Here is a 21,992-nt window from a genome sequence, read left to right on the forward strand (position 1 = left end):
CAAACTAGTTAACAGGCTAGTAAGGGAACTACAGTTGACCTCTAGGTGGTGCTTGAAAACAGTGTGGATATCACTTCCCTTCTGGCAGCCAAAGCATCCATCCATCCCCTTCCATGATGTGCAGGTCCCTGGCTGGAAAATGATTTCCCTACCAAAGGATACTGTATTTTTCTAGGTGGCTTTTCTTGGTTAGATTTTAATGAATTTTCCTATTTACTCCTTGATTTAAACATTGTACATTGACAAACTATCATACTTTTTGCCAAGGCTGGTAATAAGAAAGGCTGGAATGGGAAGGAAAAAAAACCCCCAACCTTATTCAAAAAGCCATTGAGCTGTTACAGGCCTTTGGGCCAGAGTTCTCCCTCTTTCTCATGGAGCTGGACTTGAGACGACCTGAAATCTCTCCCCTGGTGCCTACTCCTTCATCTCATCTTCCCCAGCCTTGTCCAATTTTATCCCATAGAGTTGCACTTGCTGCTAATGTTGCAGGTCATTGCAAGTGGCACTCTTTTTAAGGAAATTATAATTTCTTTTTAATATTTTATTTTTTTCCCCTTTTAACACATTTTTTTTTTTAGATTTTGAGTTCCAAATTCCCTCCTTCCCTCTCTTTGTAAAGGGATTCTTTCTTTTTGTTTTCCTTTATATAGTTTTATCAAAAATTTTTCTGAGTAATACAGATGCCTGAAAAGGCCAAAATATATGGTACCAAAATATGAAGCCTATATATCTCCTGTTAAACCACCTGGCACTAAAAAAAATCCTCCTCCATTAATGCATGTAAATCCACACATGTAAAACCTATACACATTCACAGGCTCATCAAAAGCTAATGTTGACAGCAAAAATTTAAGTAGTCTAAAGATCTATGAAGATTTTAACATACTTTTTTTTATTAAATATGTAAAAAGTAAACGCAAGTCAAGTTATTCACATATTCAGAGACAAAAAAAATCTACTCTACCATGCGACAGTTGGTGGGTAAAGTAAAATGAGTGTGATACATCTGAATAAGCCTTTTTCATCTATTATGCCATTACTTATCTATTTATAATTAACAATACATATGTTTACATTCCTTTCAGTTTACATTTAATCTATAACAAAAGCTTTATGGTATACTATTTATTAAAAGTAATTACGAATGCATATTAAACCATAACGGAATAACAGGAATACTCACCAGGGAGGGAAGAGGAGGCTTTGTTTCCCTTCTGGAGTTTACTTCTCTCAGGTCACCTGGGGTGTTTTTGTTTGTTTCTGCTTAGAAAGAGACTGGGTTTCCCCCTTGCCCTCTACGTCAATCACTTCCTGCCTGACACGAGTGGTGAAAGTGCTATAATCAGCTTTTGGGGGTGAGGGGTGGACAGAGAATGGATTTATGTGAATGGGAGAAGGAAAGGCATTCATCAAGGGGGTACTGCATGGACAGAGGGGTCAGTCATTGCCATCAGTGGCCTAAGGAGGAAGATAGGCTTTAAAGATGCTCGAGGTGAGAAACACAGCTTTCACTGTTCAATGAGAAAGGATCTGGAAAGGGACCCAACTGTTTCCTCCATAGTTCATTCAGATAGCTCCTGCAGAAAGGGATCGACTGAGAAACTGGATGAAAATATCAGCAACTTTTAAAGCGGCTGCTTCACCCAAGATGCAGCCCAAGTTAATGTTGTTAAGAAATGGGAAAAGAGGAAGATTTTGTAGTTCTTTCCTAAATGAAGAACGATTTGATCTAATAACCAAAGTTGTGGAAATTTTGGAAAGATGACTCAAATATGGTGGTTGGAGTAAGGAGGATGGGAAAGTGTACCTAACCTGTATTTTTCTGCTGAGAAGATGGCAGTAATAGAGTAATCTCAGGCATTGTCATCAGTAAAGCTTACAGAAATTACTCAGGGAATTCATATAATGGGCTCTAGAAGAGAGACTTCCCCGCCTAGCTGGTCCCTAGAAAGGGAGCTGGGAACTTGGGGAGTCCAGGAGCGACTGCCCTGGCATCGATGTTGCTGCTGATGTCAGGAGCTCATGCTCAGAGCTTCCACTAAGAGTCATTGTGGTCTGTGATGACAAAAAAGGAGTCCATCCTGGACCATAAGACTGAGAACTGGGCTCTCCAAAGGAACTTTCCTTTCACATACTTCCTTGTGCGCTTATATAGCTGTCTTTTAAGTTAAGGAAAGCCAATGATTAAACAAAAGCTTTAGAAATGCAGCAAACAAAGTTAGATGTGAGACTGATAGCACTAGCACTACTGGTTACCAGTTGGGAGAGGATGTCAATGCTGAGAGCTGGGCTAGAAAACCTATCTAGCCTTAGAGAGGTGAGCTACTATGCTGGGCACTGAAAGCAATGGAGAGAAGACAGGGAAACAAAACCAAACAAACCCATACAATTTATGTCCATTCTTTCCCACAGTGCACTGAATCGTATATACTGGATATAGGGCAAAACCTCAAAATACATCCTTCTGGACATTTAACTCAATAAACACCACTTTGCTGTAAAAAAATTAATTATTTGGAGCAGAAGATTTTTATTGGTAAAAACCTTCAGCTCTAGTGTGAATTTAGAACTGGAGTTGAATCAATTAGTAAATAAATTCAAAACTTTAAAATAGATCATTCAAGAAGTTTATTTTAGCTGTTTGGCTAAGTGAGGAGTGTGGGGTTGGGCGGAAAGGGGTACTTGTTTCTTGCTTTTTTTGTTGCACCTGCTAAATCAAATAACCAGTGAAAAGAAATCAAAAATTGGAAACCAAGCAAAATGAACCAACAAGAAGGAACACCAACTGCAAATGGAAAAAAAAAGACAATGAAGATTTGGAAAGAGACTAATAAAATGTGCAAATTTTAGTTAAAAAATAAGGAATGCTTTTAATACATTAATATTTGCTATATTTGTTTATAAATTGTCACTGTTTAGCAAAGGTCAACAACAAGAAGGGCCCTATTAAGAGGAAAAAAATCCATATTCCAAATACTATTGGGAGTCACGGATCTTTTGGCCATATGACTCCAGCAATTTAGGCAGCGGAGTCTACACCAGACTGCAGAAATGCCTCCCTTGGAGATGATAGGATCATAGATTTAGAGCTGGAAGGGGCTTTAGAGGTTGTGCTTCCACTAATCAGAGCATCACTTCAATTTCAGGTGAAATTTCCTGTCAGGGGGTGCAGAGAACATGGGAAAAACCCAACTAGCCACAACCCATTCCTTATTGTAATTCTCTCATAAGAATTTACTCTTATTTAAGAATAGTCATCAGTTCTGGAGCTAGCTGGCAGTCAGTTGACTATAGCCAGGTTTCTCTCTTCTACTAGATAAAATGATGGAAGAGAGGCACTGAAATCCACACTATCTTTCCCCTAGGGTACCAATAAGGAAAGGGAGGGAGGGGCCAGAAGGCAGTAGGGTCACTCTCTGACTGACCTACATACCCAGAACCCTTTTGGTCTGAAGATACTGAGGAGCAGCATCTTGGGGAGTATGTATGTATAACTATCTATCTATCTATCTATTAATCCACCAAATAGGACCCTGAGAAAGAAAAGACCATGAAAACCTCTGGTGGCAGGGTAACGATGTGGGATGGGGTAGAGGGGGAAAAAATAAGGAAAATTGAGATGTTTCTTTCTTTCTTTTTTTTTTTTTCTTAAGTGGATTCAGATCTTCCAAAAATAACAACATACTGTGTGGTTGTCTAACATGCTGATGTGTGAAACACTGAAGGGACTCTCAGTCCTCTGAAACCATTGTTTTGTCTTTAGTTTTGTGAATAGTGAGAGAATGTGATTTGGAGTGGCACAAGCCTTCCCATCCCTTACCCAGGAAAATAGGCCATCATCATTATGGCTTCACTCTCGAGTACTTCGTTTTCCCTTTGTTCCAATTCATCATTTGACCAAATTTATGCTCAAAGGCAGACAGACTTGCAAACATCAAAGCACCACAAATGTGTGTGACATCTAGTAACATTTTGTTGTAAGATGCCAATATAAATACCATATATCAAATTACAACGGTATCATACTAAGACAAAAGTTGGGGGGGAGGGAGGATTCTTTTTGAAAGAAAAAGACAGAACCCATCTCAAGCAGCCAAGTGGTGAAGTTGAAAGAATGTGACCCTATAATCTCTCAGGTGGACAGCCAGAGAGGAGACTTCTGCTAATGCATCTTGGCAAAGAAACGAGCAGAGATTGCAGTGGTTTGGCTGGCACTCACTGCAGCACGTCCACGGTAATGGCAGATGGAGAGCAATGGGTTTCTTTCGTGTTTGAGGCCACACATGTTCCAATTCTCCAGAAGAAAAGTTCCCACAACAAAATGAAAAGTGTCAAGAGATGTGAAGACGGGTCAGTATTCTTCCTGCTGCTGAGGCTGCTCATGGACTTGCTCCTCTGCTTCCGGTTCCTCTGTGTGGCTTTCCTGCAAATTGGACAGAAATCCTTCAGTTCAAAATCTCTGGCTGTTAATGGAGCCCCCTTTAACTCCCCACTGGACTCATGAGTAGCCTAGCTCTGCTGGGGAGATGGAGGTTCAGGCATATCTACACTGCCCTTACTCCATCTGATTCTTAATGGAATAACATATATACAGTAGAGACTGTAGTTTAAGAATAATGTGAGTCCGGCCACTTATAGCCTTGCCTTCATAGATATCAGTCATTGGCCCTGGGATGGAACAGTACCCGAATATTCTTTTCATCTCTTTCATACAGAGGAGTCCAAAAATCTTTTTACCAAGATCCTGAGTACATAAAAATGAAACAAGACATAGTTCCTATCAGGGTGATGGATTTGGAGAACAAAGACCTTGGTTCAAATCCTAGCCTTGCCATTTTCTGTGAGACTTGGGCAAATCATGTTCTCTTGGTCTTACTTTCCTCACCCAGAAAATGTGGGGGTTCTACCAGATAGCCTCTAAATTCATTCCAGCTCTAAATCGGTGATCCTGTGCTCCCATTATAATCTTGCAGTCAATGAGTGAGCAACATATTTATACAAGATGAACCTTGTAAGGGAGCAGGACATGGTGACCACAAAGGGGAGGTCCACAATGTTCTGGGTCACTGCAAGACGGATGGATCACTTTTCCACCTGGCAGGATTAAGGAATGCTTTGTGGAATACGTGGTATTGGAACTGGGTCAGTCTATCAACAGCCATTTGTTGAATACCTTCTGTGTGCTAGACACATTGAAGACTGCTATACAACATTTTCATGGGTTTTGAAGTGAGGGAAGGATTTTAACAGGTTGAGTTGGTGGCAAGACAAGGGGTTCATTCCAGCTATGAGAAATGATACCCTAAAAAGAGGGCAGGATAAGGATGGGGTGGGGTGGAGTGGTGGTAGCAAGGAATTGATTTGAAAATTTGATTTGACTGGAATTTAAGAGTACATAAAGGGAAATGCTATGAGGTAAGGCTGGAAAGAGAGGTTATAAGTTGCATGTAAGGGCTTTGAATACTAAAATAAATAAAAGATTTTTTTTTGGTCTATTCTGTTTCTATCAGTTTACTTACTGTCACTTCTTTATGGCTGCCATTTCTCCTACAGTTTTTCTCACCTTTTAATTTATTGTTTCTACTATGCTCTGAGTTAAATGTTAAACAAACGTTCTGAAACTACAGAGAAAATAATCACAAGTGGGCTGTTAGTGAAGGGTAGCGATGAGTACATTGACTTGGGAACTTTTGGGGTGCTTACTTCCTATCTCTTTGCTATGTGAGTTCTGCCACTTCTGAAATGGTGAGGTGTTATCATACACTTCATTCCAAAAATTTACACTGATATTGTATATTTGGGACTTAGAAAATGGCATCAAACATTTCAAAAATTATCTCAAAAAAGATACCACTACATTTTTTCCTAGGAAACATCAACAGCTAGCCAAAGCCCCAAATCCAAATTCCTTATTTGTTCTACCTCAAAAAATCATTGAAGTGATATGATTATCTGAGTTAAGAGGGAAAGAATGTATGATTAATTCAAAATAGGGCATGTCTTATTGCTCTGGGAGGCAGGGTACTGTCTCAGAAATCTGTTCACACATTTATATATATATATACATATATATATATATACACACACACACACACACACATATACATACATGCATATATATATACACACAGACACACACACATTCACATCAGGTCCACCCATGGTAGGTTGGGGAGAAAGGGCAATGCAAGCATTTGAATGTATATAAAAATGAGTGTATGTGTACATACACACACATACACACACACAAATATAAATGTGTGAAAATCTTCCTTCTCTCTGTAGTTTGGACCTGGAATGAATTGGAAAGGAATAAATCGGAGATAATCCACAATGTGGATCATCAAGACCTGTTCATAAATTCAGATTAGGGTTTTTTTTTTGTTCTTGTTTTCTTCTTAGTAGAAGAATTTGGGAACAGATTAGTGATTTCATCAACATGAGGAACTTTCCACGGTGGGAACTCCCTCTGCCAAGAAACACACATTTCTGTCTTTGTAGTCAAATCTTAGGGAAGTGCCTTAAGTACTCAAGGGGCCACATACCTTGTCCAAGGCCACACAGTATCATAGTATATAGTCTAATAAGTAGGATTTGAATTCCCAACTCCAAGCCTAGAGCCCTTTCCATTTGACTTCTTAGTAGAGATAACTGTCCTCTTATTTACACACACATATGTCCATATAGTCATATAAGCTCAGAGCATAATGATAATTGTTTTACTGTGTACGTCAATCCATCAATAACAGGCAGCCACGTTAAAGTACATTACATTATCAGAATTACTCATTATTACTTCCTCTTTGGCTTCCAGATAAGTTATTTCTAGTTGTCTCATGAGTAGTGTGGAATATAGACAAAATGGAAGAAGACAGATATAATGAAAACATCTTAGAGCTCCAAGAATTAGTGTCTTAGTTGAAAAGTCCCATCTCCTAAGCTAGACCTGAGCATTATTTAGTTCCCAGATGAACAAAGAATATAGATAGAATGAGTTTCATTGACTAAAAAGAAGAAGAAAGTTGAGGAAAAACTTTTTGGTGGGCTGACCAACCTTCAGGGTTGTTACCTGAAAAAGTTAACATACTGAACTTAGAATAAGGGTTTGCATTTGGTAGACATGGAATAAATATTTGATTGTTTGCATATCTATCTATCTATCTATCTACATACACAGATATAATATATTATGTAATACACATACAACATAATATGTAATACACACGTGTTTATATATATGAATGTTATATTAAATAAATGTTTATAAATAAATACATATACATAAGTATGTATATATATATGTATAAACATTCACCTATCACCTATTTTGAGCATGAAAGGGTTTTTTAGACACATGTATATGAAAATATCCCAGGTAACATACTTTTTGGAATATATTTTTATGTGGTGAAATAGTATTCTGCAGTGGAAGTTTTTATATTTCGGATCCTTCATTAATTGACAAAAAAATAAAAGTGCTTTTTCCTTTTTTTTTTTTTTAACCGTGCCAGGCAGTATGCTACACCCTTGTAAATATTCTCTCATTTGATCTGTACACCCCTGGGAGGTGGGTGCTATTATTATCATCTCCATTATCTGGAGGAGGAAACTGAGGCAAAAAAAGGGTAAGTGACCTGCGTAAGGTCAAAGATGTAGGAAGTGTCTGAGGCCACATTTGACCTCAGGTCTTCCCGAGCCTAGGCCTGGCCCGCTATCCATTTGGCCCCGTTGCTGATTTCATTCGAGGCCCCCCCCCCCCTTATGTTTCTCTGGGCTTTGAGCTGATATGCCACAAGCTGCTTAAGAGAAGAGCTCAGTTCTTTCAAGGGTTCTGCAGCTGGGAGGATGTCTTTACACAACACTGCAACATTCCTGTTCAAAGTACAACACACTCATGATGCAATACATCTGCTGCAAAAACTGCTGCCCCCAGACAACTTTTATTAGAGGTTATTGGCAAGCACCACAAATTCCCCCCTACTACTAAAAGACTGTGAAGACTTGATGTGTAAGCGCTGAGAGTCTGCAGGATAGCATCTGTAATTCAGAAAAGGATGTGTTACAAAGCACAGCTCTGAGATTTTGGCCCACACATTTCTCTTTTACAATCACAGAAACATTTTCTCTTCTTCCCTTACAAAAGAATAAAGAGCTTAATAATGAGAGAGAGCCAGGAGGCCGGGAAAACCAAAATAAAATGTAGGACACATGCAATGATCACATAGAACCGAACTGCAAATCAGCCACAACCATCTGCCAGGCTCTCAGAGAGACCCTAATAGGGCAGCTTCTTGTTCCCAGGTATTGTCTGACGAGGGAAGGAATCATTTAGAAAATTCAATTTGCATTGGCATAACATAGGCAAGCATAAAAGTGGGCTCCTGTCGTTCCTGGGGAGGCATTCCCATTGGCCCTGGTCTGGAATGGATAAGGGGTCTTAGAGGGGAAAGGGAAGGGGCCCTAGCTCTGGGCAAGCCTCCCTGCATGCTGATAGGATGGAGAGAAAAGAATTCAGGAGGTAGTGACAACAGGAAGAAAAACTCCAGTTGAATAAGGAAAGCTCAATTAGAATTCCACCAGGGAACAGTGCACAGACTAGTTACTCTTCAATAGGGGCCTCAAATTCAACATTAACTGAAAGGTAAGTGAAGATAATAAAGGGGGTGATGGTCATTTGTCCTGGAAAGTTAACCCTTTGAAATTAAGAGCATGAGGATGGCAAGTTGTGTCCTAGATATTTGATGGCATTATTTTTTAAAGGAAAAGGATGTTCACTTTTGGTAGGGAGGCAGAAAGCCTCCACATCTCAAGACTTTGTATTCAAAACCAGCATTTGGACTTCTACAGCTTCCAAAATTTGGTCATGCCAGAAAGGATATGGCAATAAGAATAAAAGAATCTTTCCTTTCTTTTTCAGATCAACCCCAGGTCTATGTCTCTTATCTGAGCAGAAATACTCTCCCTTCTTACTTGGACTTTTTAAGACTCAGCTCAAGGACCATCTCTTTAGTAAAATGAGGCTTTTCCTTGTCCCCTTCCCCACAACTGCCTTCCTCGTACCTGCTTTGTATGTGTTTAGTAAACTTATTTTTAGGCAAGTTGTCTCTTCCTAGAATGGAAGCTCTAGGGGGCTAAGGATTGCTTTAGTTCTGTCTTTTTACTCCCAGTGCCTAGCACCTAGGTGCTTAATAAATGTTTGCTGATTAACTGATTGAATCCAGATACTCTAAACGGCAACAAAACATAGATCATCTTACCTCCATCCTTCTAACATTTCCCAATAATTCTCTTTAGCTGAATAGTACCCAACAGAACTGGCCTGAAATTCTTCAGTTAATGAGTCATCACCTTTATTATCTCAAGGACAGCTCTGGGAAAGGACTGGCAATTGTTTTCTCTCAATCCCCCTGTGTCAGGAGGAATGACTGAGTTCTCTCTGGTCTGGCATACATAGAGGTGGCATATTCTAGTGAAATGAATACTGGGCCAGGAGACCTGTCCTTGAAACCAGACTCTGCTGCTTATGAGGCTGCTATGTGACTCTGGGCAATCACCTCAGTCATCTCATTTGTAAAATAGAGATGATACTATTATGAGGAAATCACTTTAAAAGTCTTAAAATGCTCTAATAAATGTGCTCTATAAATTATTATGCACAGAATTATCAGAAATGGCAATTAAAAAACATGGTGGCTTTTTCTAAGTTAGTTGAGCACACCCACCCATCACTGAATAAAGACAGCAGGCTGCCTTTGGCTGCTACAGAATTGCCTCTGCTGGACAGGGAAATTTTAGAGATAAAATATCATTGGCTAAAAATACGATTCAGTAGGTATGAAGTTATCATAGAAATATGAGGTCACTGAAAACACGAAGAAAGAAAAATATTTATAAGGTGTGACCTTTGCCCCTAACAAATAAGCATTTTATTGAACACTCATGGAATTCCTTGCACTTTTATGGAGATCTCCAACAAAATGAAGATGTAAAGAGGAACAAGAAATAAGAAAGAACTGAAGAGGAAGAGGAAAAATAAAAGGACAGACTAACAAACAAATATTTCAGAGGTCCATGATTTTGTTGGCTTGTAACAGAGCAGTACACATGGGTACACTAAAGGTCTGTGAGTTGATATGGCTGACAACATCCATCATCAGACATCATCAAATCCACCAGGGTGGCCTTCTGTGATGTGTCTCTGAAGTGAGCAAGGCTGGTCTTCTGTTAATATACACATAGTCCATTTTAGAACCCATTCTAGGAGAGTTTCCAACCTGGAAGGACCTGCCTGACCCAGGGACTGTGCTGGGCTGACCTAGCCTTCAAGAACTCAGCATTACTTTCTTGCCGTGATGAGGTATCAGAGTGAGACATTAATGAAGATAAAAGATATGGCATAGAAGAAAATGGATTTAGGTCTAAGCCTAGAAATTCTATCTTCCAGCTCTGGAAAAAAGAGCCATGGTTGAGAATCATATCATTTCCTTCCTAAAGCACAAAGGTCAAGACATAAGGGCTTGTCCTGTCTAAATAAGAACCTTAGCACATCCTTGATCAAAGGGACTACACTTAGTGGAAAACACAGAATGGTCTCCGATGAATCCCCTCTGGACTGAAATAGGGAGTACTTCTGGTACAAAGCTTTATGCTATATATATCTTGAAACAAAAAAGAAATCCAGTTGGCAGTGGCATTTAAAGATATCCTGTCCTTCCCTCTTCTCCAATAAAAGTAATCTCACATTCTCTTTTCTTTCTCAACCAGATCCCAACTGCCTGGTTACTGTCACTAGCTAATTCTCACTCAGCATACTTTTTAGATAACCTTTGGATTACAGTTACAATGATAACACAACCTCGCTTCTCCCCCTCCCACATCCCTTTCCTCCTAACTTGTGGTGTCCTCCGAACTCCAAAATAACAGAAGTTCAGGGAAAAGGTGAATTTAGCAAAAAACTCAGCAAACAAGAAAAACAAATAAACATCTTTTTGTGGCAGCGGAGGGGTGGGATGAAGAGGAGGGTTGAGTCACAATTCACTAGGAAATGGCTCTTCCCAAAGGAGTAACCTGAAAAGTGTTCAGTGAGCAGAAACAATAAGAAATAGAGTCAAGATTTGCTGTAAATGGTTTACAATTTTGCAGAACTCAAGAGTATTCAAGTTGGGAAGAAGAATAAGAGGTCATCTATCTAGTACCATTTTAATGATGAGGAAAGGGAAACCACAAGAACTGAGGGCACACAGCTCTCCCTTAGTCAAGTGGCAGAACAGGGTCTCAGAGACACCCAGCTCTTTGGATTCAGAATTTCATGTTCTTTCTACTATATTTCCCTCCCTTTTGGCAAATTAAAGTAATTTGGAAGTCTGCTTCCAGAATGGGTGAGCTTGGGGCAAATCCAATCTATAATCCTGAGCAGGTTCTATCTGTTCCACCCATGAGAGGGACTAGATCAAATCCACTTTGTCTATTCTGTGCCCTTTCCTTTACTCAATAGTTCTATAGTGTACCCCTCCAACCTTCGCCCCATCCATGCCCCATTCTTATTTTCCTCTTTAGTAATCAAAATCTGAAGCAAGGAAAACATCTGAAAAACCTATTGCACTAAGAATGATTGTTAAGAATAACATTTACTCTTCCAGGCACACCTAGATTTTAAGTGAAGAGGCCATTGGTAATCTGAAAGAATAAATCTAAGATATTAGGTAAACAAAGGCAGTATTTTAGAGAAAAGAAGGGACTTTCCAGATAGTTGTCTTTTGCATAATAAGACTGGCCATACCTATATGTTTTGGATTTTACTGACCTAATGGAGAAGACACCTATTTTGCCTTTGTTTCTCCCATTTTTCCAGATGGCTATGGATGTTCAGTTGTGCCCAACTCTTCATGACTCCATTTGAGATTTTCTTGGCAAAAATAATGGTTTGTCATTTACTTCTCCAGCTCAATTTGTAGATGAAGAAACTGAGGCAAACAAGTTTAAGTGACTAGCCCAGGGTTGCCCGGCTATTAAGTACTTAGAGGTCAGATTTAAACTCAGAACGATAAGTCTTCCTGATTCCAAGGCCAGTGGTTTTTCCACTGTGCCCCACTAGCTGCTATTTTTTCAGAATTAGTTGGAGCCAAATCGGACCTTCCCAGTGTCCATAAATGCAAAAAGTTCCTCGTGACAAGATCTAGAGTAAAGCTATGTAGTAGGTATTGGCAGCATCCAAAAGATGTTCTTTCTGGCTGCTGGGAGCATGCTTTCCCCTTAAGATAGGGAACTAGATTTTAATTATGTATACTATGTTTATTCCATTAGGCAGGGGGAGCAAGAGTTGAAAGTGGGACTACTGGAAAGCTCACTATATTCTATAGAGCTTAGTTTCAGAGAGAACTGATTTAGAACTGGTAGGTACATTAGAGTCCATCTACTCTAAACTCCTCATTTTATAGTTGAGGAACAAAGGCCTGCACTAATTAAGTGACTTGTCCAAGATCACAAAGACAGCAGGTGTCTAAATCTTCTTGACCCCAAGTCCAACTTCCTCTCCAAGAAGATAAAAAGGCATTCAGGCTGGCTAGAGAAACCAAGCTCACCCAGTTTTCCCCATAGTATATGAGCAGAATCTTTAAAATTAGTACAATGTCTACCCAGAGTAGCCATTTTCTGTGTTAAGGAACATATAAGTTCAATGGGATCCCCACAACATTGGCTTACGATTAAGTAAATGGAGTTTAAAAGGAGAAATAAAAAATTGAGGAATTTAAAAAAATGGGATCATCATAGTTTGGGGGACCTTATTTACAGACATTTTCATTACATGTTAGATGATTTACATCAAAATTGAGATTTCAAGGCATGAATGGAGTCAACATTTGCCCATTTTCAACTGGAATAGGATGTTAAGAAATAAAATAGGTGGCTAGTTATATTCTATTAAAATACCAACACACATAGCAACCAACCACAGTGCCCTCAGAGCATGTGCATGCTTCTCGGTCAGACAGAAACCAAAGCTAACACAGACAGCATGCCCACAACCAACCTCAACATGGTCTCAAAAGCTGTTCTGAAACCACAACATGTTAGCTATCTATGCTCTCCTTCCATGCTGAAAAAATGATGTCAAATTCCAATTCTACGTGAGGTGTGTCACAGGTTAGGACCCTACATTCACAGATTTGACATGACTTGTCCACTGGACCCTATTTATTCTTCTCTTGTCTTCACTATTCTGTGTCTCAAGCTGTGCAAGTTTGGGTTCTTAATCGGTTCCTTTCTAGGTCTCCACATCTGCTTTTCATTGCCACGACTGAGCCATATTATGGGTCTCCCACTAGCAGCAGAAGGAGTCCTAAGCAGCATCTATGGTGGCTGGGCTTCCCCCCAAAGAGGGCCTTCTTTTGGCATTTTTCAAACCACACAAAGTGCAATTCTCTGTTCCTTGTTGGCAGCAAGGAAGCAAGACAGCCAGCCAAGAAAGAACAATTACTAAGGTGGGTGGATGCGTGAGGGGAAATGGGAAGGAAAAGGAGTGGAAGAACATGGCGGGGAGACCCTGAGATGAATTTTTTTCTTACTTGCACTCCCATTTAGTTCTAGGCTCATACTCTTTCTCTCAGAAGCAAGCAATCTCATACACATAGTATAAAAATCAGCCTCTTCTTATTTATGTGTTGGAAAACACTTGGAATATACCTGCATGAATCTACCTTCTTAGATCAACAAACCCTACCTTTGTCCCCACCTCCTTTCTGTGTGAGCAAGCTATTTCATAAACCTCTCACGATGATTTTGATTATTTTATATCCTCAGCCTGGTGATGGGGAAGAAACTCTAGCAAGTCAATTAAATCTTTTTTTATTTTTATTAAGAAAACGTGAGCCAGAGTTTCTTCAAACTTACCTGTTCATCTGAAGCATATAGAACCTCCATTAGTCTCTGCACGAGATCATCATTTTCTTGCCCGTGTTCTTGGCAGATTAGCTCAATCTCTCTCAATTTCCCAAAGTAGAAATCTCTTTCCTTCTCCATGCCTTCAAGTGCAAGTTTTAACGAATGTACCTGTGTGGGGAAAGGGAAGCCAAAGAGAATAACATAAGAAATAAAGTGCCATTTTCAGATAAATAAATCAAAACTATCAATAAACACATGAGAAAGTGTTCTAAATCTCTAATAATTAGAGAAATGCAAATCAAAACAACTCTGGAGTATTACCTCACACCTAGCAGATTGGCTAAAATGGCAACAAGGGAGAGTAATGAATGTTGGAGGGGATGTGGCAAAATTGGGACATTAATATATTGCTGGTGGAGTTGTGAACTGATCCAACCATTCTGGATAGCAATTTGGAACTATGCTCAAAGTGCTTTAAAAGACTATCTGCTTTTTGATCCAGCCATAGCACTGCTTGGATTATACCCCAAAGAAATCATAAGGAAAAAGACTTGTACAAAAGTATTTATAGCCGCGCTCTTTGTGGTGGCAAAAAATTGGAAAATGAGAGAATGTTCTTCGATTGGGGAATGGCTGAACAAATTGTGGTATCTGTAGGTGATGGAATACTATTGTGCTCAAAGGAATAAAGAACCGAATGTGAACTGGGATGACCTCCAGGAATTGATGCAGAGTGAAAGGAGCAGAACCAGGAGAACATTGTACACAGAGACTGATACACTGTGGTACAATCGAACATAATGGACTTCTCTACTAGCAGCTCCAGAGCAAGGTTGAGGGACTTATGAGAAAGAAAACTAGCCACATTCAGAGGAAGAACTGTGGGAGGAGAAACACAGAAGGAAAACAACTGTTTGAACACATGGGCTGATAGGGATATTATTGGGGATGAAGACACTAAATGATAACTCTAATCCAACTATCAATAATATGGAATTAGGTCTTGATCAATGATACATGTAAAACCCAGTGGAATTATGCATCAGCTAAGGGGGGTTAGGGAGGTTTGGGGGAGAGGGAAAGAGCATGAAATATGCAAAATAAAAATTAAAAAAAAAAAAAGAAATAAAGTGCCAAACTATACACATGCAAAGAAGCACATAACCATGCCACAGTAAGTGAAAGAGTGACCAGGCTATGGTACAAGGGAGAAACAACAGGGCTCTTGTCTGGGGCCCAAGTTCCTGCCAAGATGCCCAATTTCAATAGTTTACTACCCTTACCCTTCAGTCAAAGGGGTGTTTATTAACCAGTATTAGAATGGCCATTCCTTGACAATAAAGCTCCATTAGGGAAGGGAATATGTTTCTCTGGCCAGGACACAACTCTTTCTCCAAACCTTTTCAAAAGCTGGGTCTTGGACTGAAACGGCAGCCTTGGAAAGTTGGTCCTGGGAAACGAGGAGGGGATATGGAGCCACACAGACAACTGTGACTGCCTCATATTTATCGTGGAAACCCCTTAGGCAACGTTGATTATGAGACTATAATTGTCCTGTTCTCCCCCAAATGTCACCACAACATTCAATATAGATGGGTATTATCAAAGGAAGGGAAAATTGGTCAGAACAGGGAGATTGTTTATTTTTAAGGTTACTAAACCAGGAAAGGGGAAAAGTGGAAAGTGGAAGTTCCAAGTCTTCATTTACCCCGTGTGAACCACACACAAATAGACCCTCCAAAATTCACTGGCCAGATGCCTCAGCATTTTGGACACTACATTCCTGGTAGATTAGGTGGCCAAAGGACCAAGATTGGGAATGGACAATTTAGAAAGAGGAAGGTTGGCAGGACAAACAGTCTTCTCCTCCCCCTCATATATGTCTCCATCTCTTTCCAGAGACCTCGTTGCTGTGCCAGTAAAAGCCCTATCACATAAGACCATTTAAACCATAGCCTGCCAATATCATTAGACGTTTTAATGCTTGCACCGATGATCAATCATGTACATTATAGTCACACTTGGAAACCACATATTAAGAAAAATATCGACAAACTGTAGTGTATCCAGAAAAAGAAGACTAGGATGATAGGAGTACTCAAAACCATAAAGTTGAACATGAGAATCCCTTAGGGGAAGGGAAGGGGAGTAAGAAGCATTTTATTAAGCATCTACTATGTGCTAGGCACTTTACAAATATTATCTCATTTGGTCCCTACAACAACCCTAAGGTAGGTGCTATTACTATTCCCATTTTATAGTTGAGGAAACGGAGGCAGACAGGATCACATAACTAAGTAAGTGGCTGAGTCTGGGTATGAACTCAGGTCTTCTTCATTCCAGGCTCTATCCTCTGCACAGTGAGGTCACTAAAGATACTAGGGGTGCTTAAGCTGAAAAAAGGGAAGATGTAAGAGGCACATGATAGCTTACTTCAAACATGTGAAGTGCTGTCACATGGTAGAAGGATGGGCTTGTTTTTGGCGCCAAAGGAAAAAATTAGGAACAATGAGTAGGAGTATGCCAAAAGGAACCAGGGTTTACCATGACAAAAAACAAAAATAAAAAAAGCTTTCCTTAAAAATAGTCTTCCCAGAGTGGAATGATCTGCTTCATGAGGTATGGGTTCCCCATCACTAAATACGATCAAGTAGAGGCTGGAGGACCATGTTTTGAACATAGAAGGGATCATACTTTAGGTATGGGATGGACTGGCCTGATCTCTGAGGTCCCTGGCAGCCCTGAGAGTTCTTGATCTCTAATTTCTGTGTCCTGTGACTCGAATAAGAGTAGAACAGAGTAGAAGCCCAAATATTTTACCCAGAGACCTAGTCTACTTTTACTTCTCCCACACAGAGAGGATCTCACAGTCCTCTGACTATAAGCAAAGTCCCAAAGGCAATGGACATTAGAGAAGGCAGCTTTTTGCTGCATGTCGGTTGAGAATCAGTTTGTCTCTGAAGGCTGGGGTTTGTGAATTAAAAAACCATTCCATCTTTCTCCCAGAAGCAAGAGAGCTTTTCTCTGGCCAAGACTTTCACTGCAGTAAATAGTTCTTCGACATGAACACTTAAAGAGTCAGCAAAAGTGGTCCAGTAGTTCCAGGTGGAGGGAGCCTGCTGAGGACTTTTCCATCTTCTATCCTGATGCATCCTAGTTAAGCACAACTCAATAGGTTCCCCCAAGGTCCCAGCAGGAATGGAGAGCCCTGTTCCTCTTCTATCTTAGCCCCTTATCGTCTGGTTCCTACCAGCTACTGGATGCCCCTTCTAGGCAGACACCATCCCTACTCCTCCCCACTTCCCATCTTCATCCCTGCTGGGGATAACCCAGACACCTGCTACTCTCTGAACTGTCACCAGCTATAATACTTCCAGGAAGACTGTGGCCCACTGGATCTTCCCATCTGTTTCTCCACTTTCTAGATTTTGGGTGGTCTTTCATCTGATGTTTTATTACAGCCTGGACTTTGTCATCTGTCCTATGGCTGCATTCTAAGAATGGCTAGGCCATTCCATTGTGCTTCACAGTGTTTGGCATATATTAAGAACTTAATAAAAAATAATTTTTCCCTTTCAACTCAATTCCATGATAACATGAAATTTTCTTTATTTGAATTGCAAAGCTTTTTTTTTTTTAAGTCACTAGAGGGAGCAGCTAGGCGCTCAATAGATTGAGAGTTATGCCTAGAGATGGGAGGTTATGGGTTCAAATATAACCTCAGACACTTCCTAGCTGTGTGACTCTGGGCAAGTCACTTAACTTCAATTACTGTTCTACTGCTTTGGAACCAATGCATAGTATTGATTCCAAGGCAGAATTCTGGTAAGGGTTAAAAATCATTTGGTCGGGGAAATTTTTATTTTATTTTTTTGAGATTCATGTCCATCATTCTTCATTTTATTTCATCCATGAATTTTTCTCTAGAATGAGCAATATATTTCTTTTTTAAAATTTTTTAAAATTTTATTTTTTAGAAAAAAATTTTTTCCATGGATACATGATTCACATTCTTACTCTCTCCCCTCCAACACCTTCCCCCTCTCTCCCCCACCATAGCCGATGCGCATTTCCACTATAGATTGCTTGCCCTTTGATCCAGCCATACCACGCTGAGTTTGTACCACAAAGAGATCATAGGGAAATTTTTATTTTACCTGAAAATGTTTTAATTGAGCCTATCCAGGGAGGAATAATTTTACCTCTTCTCTTTCCTAGTGTACTTTACCTCTTCCAGTGTGCCCCATGGGCCAAGAGCCCTTAAGCAATTTGTTTGCAACAAACACCCTTCGTATTCCTCATATAAATCAGTTCTCATGAAAAAAACAAAGGAAAAGGAAACATAAAAGAGTGCAATTGATCACTAAGCATTTATTAGGAGCCAATTATGGACCAGGCACTGTGTGAGGCACTGGGGATAAACACTGAAGTGAGATAGTCTCTGATCTCTGGAAGTTTACATTCTAGCGGGGTAGATACAAAAGAAATACAAGGTTTCTGAGTGGAAAGGCACTGGCAGATAGGGAAGTGAAGGGTGATATGGGACCTGAGAAAGGACTCAGATAGGGATGGCAGAGGAGTTTGAAATTTTTCTCTATACTAATGGACATACTGTAAGCATTGAACTTGTAGGCTAGTGTTTATTTTCAAGGCTATGTTAAACTAAATTCTCTAGTGCTGGAAATGCCATTTTCCTTCTAATTAACATTTAATTCCCATAAAATGGTATGATTAATGGCATCATTGTCAAGACCTGAATCTCTTTTCCTATCTGCTATGTACAGTGCTCCTACCACTACCTAATTCATATTGGCATTTTCCTTGAAATCTCCCTGTGAGGGAGGGAGCACATTGTGGATGAGTAAACTGAGGCCCAGAGAGTTAAATGAGTTTTGTGGTTCACATATCTAGATCTTCCCCAATTTCAAAACTATTATTCTTTCCATATCATGCTGGAGAGTCAAGATAGCAATGGAATTTCAAATCAGATTCTGAATAAAGAAAATCAAACCTCTCCAAAAGAGTAATTTGGTCAAATAACAAGAAATTTATGCAAGTGAACTTTCTAGTGCAACAGAATTCTCAACTGGGCTTGTGCATCCTAGCTCGCTAGCATTTATATAGCACTTCACAAAGTGCCTTATAAATATTACTTCTTCCTTACAATAATCCTGGGAGGCAGGTTCTATTAGTTTCACCTCCATTTTGCAGATGAAGAAACTAAGGCAGAGAGAGGCTAAGTGACTTGCTCAGGGTCACACAAGGCTGGATTTCAACTTGATTCCAGGTCCGGTGCTCTATCCACTGTGTCACTGAGCTGCCTCATATTTAATCCAGATTTATGCTTGTTCCATGAGAATGACTTTGCAACTGACATTGAATTCTCTGCCTCTTGCCTCTAACTCTAAGGTGAAACTTGATATTCTATCTGTGAGCATAAGAAGTTTTGCCTCCCAAAGCTGTTAGAAAAACACAAAATAGCCTCTCTTTGCAGAAAGGTTTGAAGGCCTCTCTTTTTGAGACAGTGAGGGTAAAGCCAAGCTATATTTGACCTCCTCATTTAATGCCATAATTTGGTCACTGGTAAAGGTCAAAAGCATCAACTCCACATCTAACAAAATGAAAACTCCGCTTTTTTCCTGAAATCCTACACTGCCAAAAATACAACTTGCCTGACGAGGCCACTATACAGGTCCCTCTCCCTCTTCTGTCTCCCCATTTAGGTGCTAGGAGACTGAATCACAGCAATGTAAGGTATGCTACTGCTTATTAGGCTTTAGCTTACCAAGCAGGGAGTATCTGCCTGACACATTCAATCCAGAGGAACTAGGATTGTTTATTTTTCAATGCTGTTTTGGTTTGCACAATGAACAAATAGTTGAAATATTTGCCGAAATACGCATCTGAAGTTGAGGCTTAGTGTTCCAAATTCTTTAGGTAACAAAAACTCAGCTTATAAAAATGTCTCATTAAAAGTCAACAGTAGCTCGGTCAGAATCTTACCACAACTGTCTTGCTTTAACTCAGTCAAAAAAAAATAATCAACAGACAAACAGATATTCTAAGATCTTCACTGCCACTTCACAGTATAGATGTTAATAATCTTTTTCTCCATCATTTAGGTTTTTCTCATTAAGAAAAACAAGCAATTTCCCTCCAGGAAAACAAGTCCTCCAAAAAATATAACCAGAGAGAGGATTATTACTTCTTTTTACAATTCCCTCTTCGCTGCTCTCTTCCTGTGGCCCTCCCTAAATCCTCCCAGTGAGGTTTACTTTTCTGGTTTCCTTTGGTCCTTACAAATACTGTCAGCACACATCTTTAACCCATGGCCCAGAGCCATCAGTTCTGGGATCATATGCACCAGGCTTAATGTTAGAAGCAGTAATCCTAAATCACAGCACACTGGCTTGGCTTGTTCCCACCTAGAATCCCTCATAGGAAATGGTAGACTATAACTCTAAAATAGAACTTAGCTAAGTCTCCACAAATTCAGGAAAAGGGATGCCTGGTACAAGCCCTCAAGATAATAATTCACATCGAGGACACAACGACTTTTATTTTATCCCAGAATTAAGTGATTCATAAAGGATTCACTTTCCCACACTCTCTGGGAAATTTCCCACACTCTGGGAAATCCTACCTTCTTCCCAGGACATATATAATATTATGAACCTTTAGCATAGCCTTAAAGTCTTGGATTTCCCTATGAAGGGAAATCAACTTGGGGTTCAAGATCATTCCACTAAGTTCCACTTTTACCCATACATTCATCCTCCCTTAAGGGCATTTAGCCTAAAGCTTTGGGCTTCCTATCAGAGGAAAATGCCTTTTGAGTTGTGAAGAGAGGCATCCTCTTCTCATTCAAGTAATTCATGCATTTCATCCAAATAATTTACAATAATAACAGAGGGCGTCATCTGTCTAGGTCTTTTGCTCTTTAATTATCATAGCTTTAGGTCCCATCTCTCCTCCCAGCTCCAGAGGATTTTGCATAATCCTCATTTCTCTCCAAGAGGCTAATTTATTGTTCAGTCATTTCAGTCTTGTCTGGCTCTGTGACACCACTTGGGATTTTCTTGGTAAAATATTGGAATGGTTTGCCAATTCTTTCTCCAGCTCATTTTCCAGATGAGGAAACCAAGGCAAATGTAATTAAGTGAATTGCCCAAGGGTCACACAGCTATTAAGTGTCTGAGGGTCAGATCTGAACTCAGGTGAGTCTTCCTGACTTCAGACCTGGTGCTTTATCCATTGCACCATCTAGCTGCCCACCAAGTGGCTGACACTGCCAAGGAATTCCCCATTATTCTTCTCAAATATGGCTCCCATAACTCTCAAACTTGGGTTTTTTAGAGAGGCACTTCTCCATCATCTTACACAGGGCAAAGTCCAAATATTTTGCTTCCCCCAAACAGAGTATGTGTTCTTTTTAGCTTATTTCAGCTTTGTAGACTATATGTAAAATTCCATTTTCTGACTAAGAGGCTGACAGACACTATCTGGAACTACTTTTTTCTCCAAAACTCTCAAACTTGGGGAGTCTGAATCATTGGTTATACCAAATCTCTCTAAGGCTAAAGGCAAATCTAAGCATCACAAATTATATTCTTTGGACTACATACATGAGAACATGTGACTTTCAGGTACCTCTCAATGGGTGGCTGTTAGTGGCTCCTGGAAGGAAGTATCTCCTGACCCTGGATCTGCTATTACCTCTGCTGATTTCTCAGGATCTTATAGAAAAGCGAATCTCTGCAACTCACTTCTTTAAAAATAGGCTTGGCATAAAAGGACACTGCTATTCCACAACAGTCCTTGTCAACCAATTCATCTACACTTGAGGTTCTCATTGTATTATGAATGAATGGGTCAAGAGATGACATATTTCTATTATATTAACAGTTTCCATTATATTCCCATATTAACAATTATTCTATTATCAAGTTTGTTGAGGTCTAGAACTGTGTCATATTTAATATTTTCCCAGCTCATAATATGTACCTTAAATGTCTATTAAATTGCCTAGAATATAGGCTTCACAGTTATAAAACATTTTATCTGCTTCATCTCAATTTGAGGCTTTGCCAAATCTGAAAGGTATGTAG

General features: G+C 39.7%; 1 protein-coding gene across 3 annotated transcripts in view; it reads right to left on the minus strand.

Annotated features, from left to right (window-relative positions):
- Window positions 1-872: 872 nt before the first annotated feature.
- Window positions 873-21,992, minus strand: part of MAPRE2 (microtubule associated protein RP/EB family member 2) — a 145,671-nt gene continuing 124,551 nt past the window's right edge. For all 3 annotated transcript variants that reach the window (XM_044666402.1, XM_044666407.1, XM_044666394.1), the window contains 2 exons: window positions 13,894-14,052; window positions 873-4,426 (listed from right to left, as the gene is read on the minus strand). In XM_044666402.1, the coding sequence (XP_044522337.1) occupies window positions 4,355-4,426; window positions 13,894-14,052 (231 nt within the window). In that variant the 3' untranslated portion in view covers window positions 873-4,354. The remainder of the gene's footprint in view (window positions 4,427-13,893; window positions 14,053-21,992) is intronic.

Source organism: Gracilinanus agilis, chromosome 1 (genome assembly GCF_016433145.1).
Source record: "Gracilinanus agilis isolate LMUSP501 chromosome 1, AgileGrace, whole genome shotgun sequence".
In the NCBI taxonomy this organism is placed as follows: domain Eukaryota; kingdom Metazoa; phylum Chordata; class Mammalia; order Didelphimorphia; family Didelphidae; genus Gracilinanus; species Gracilinanus agilis.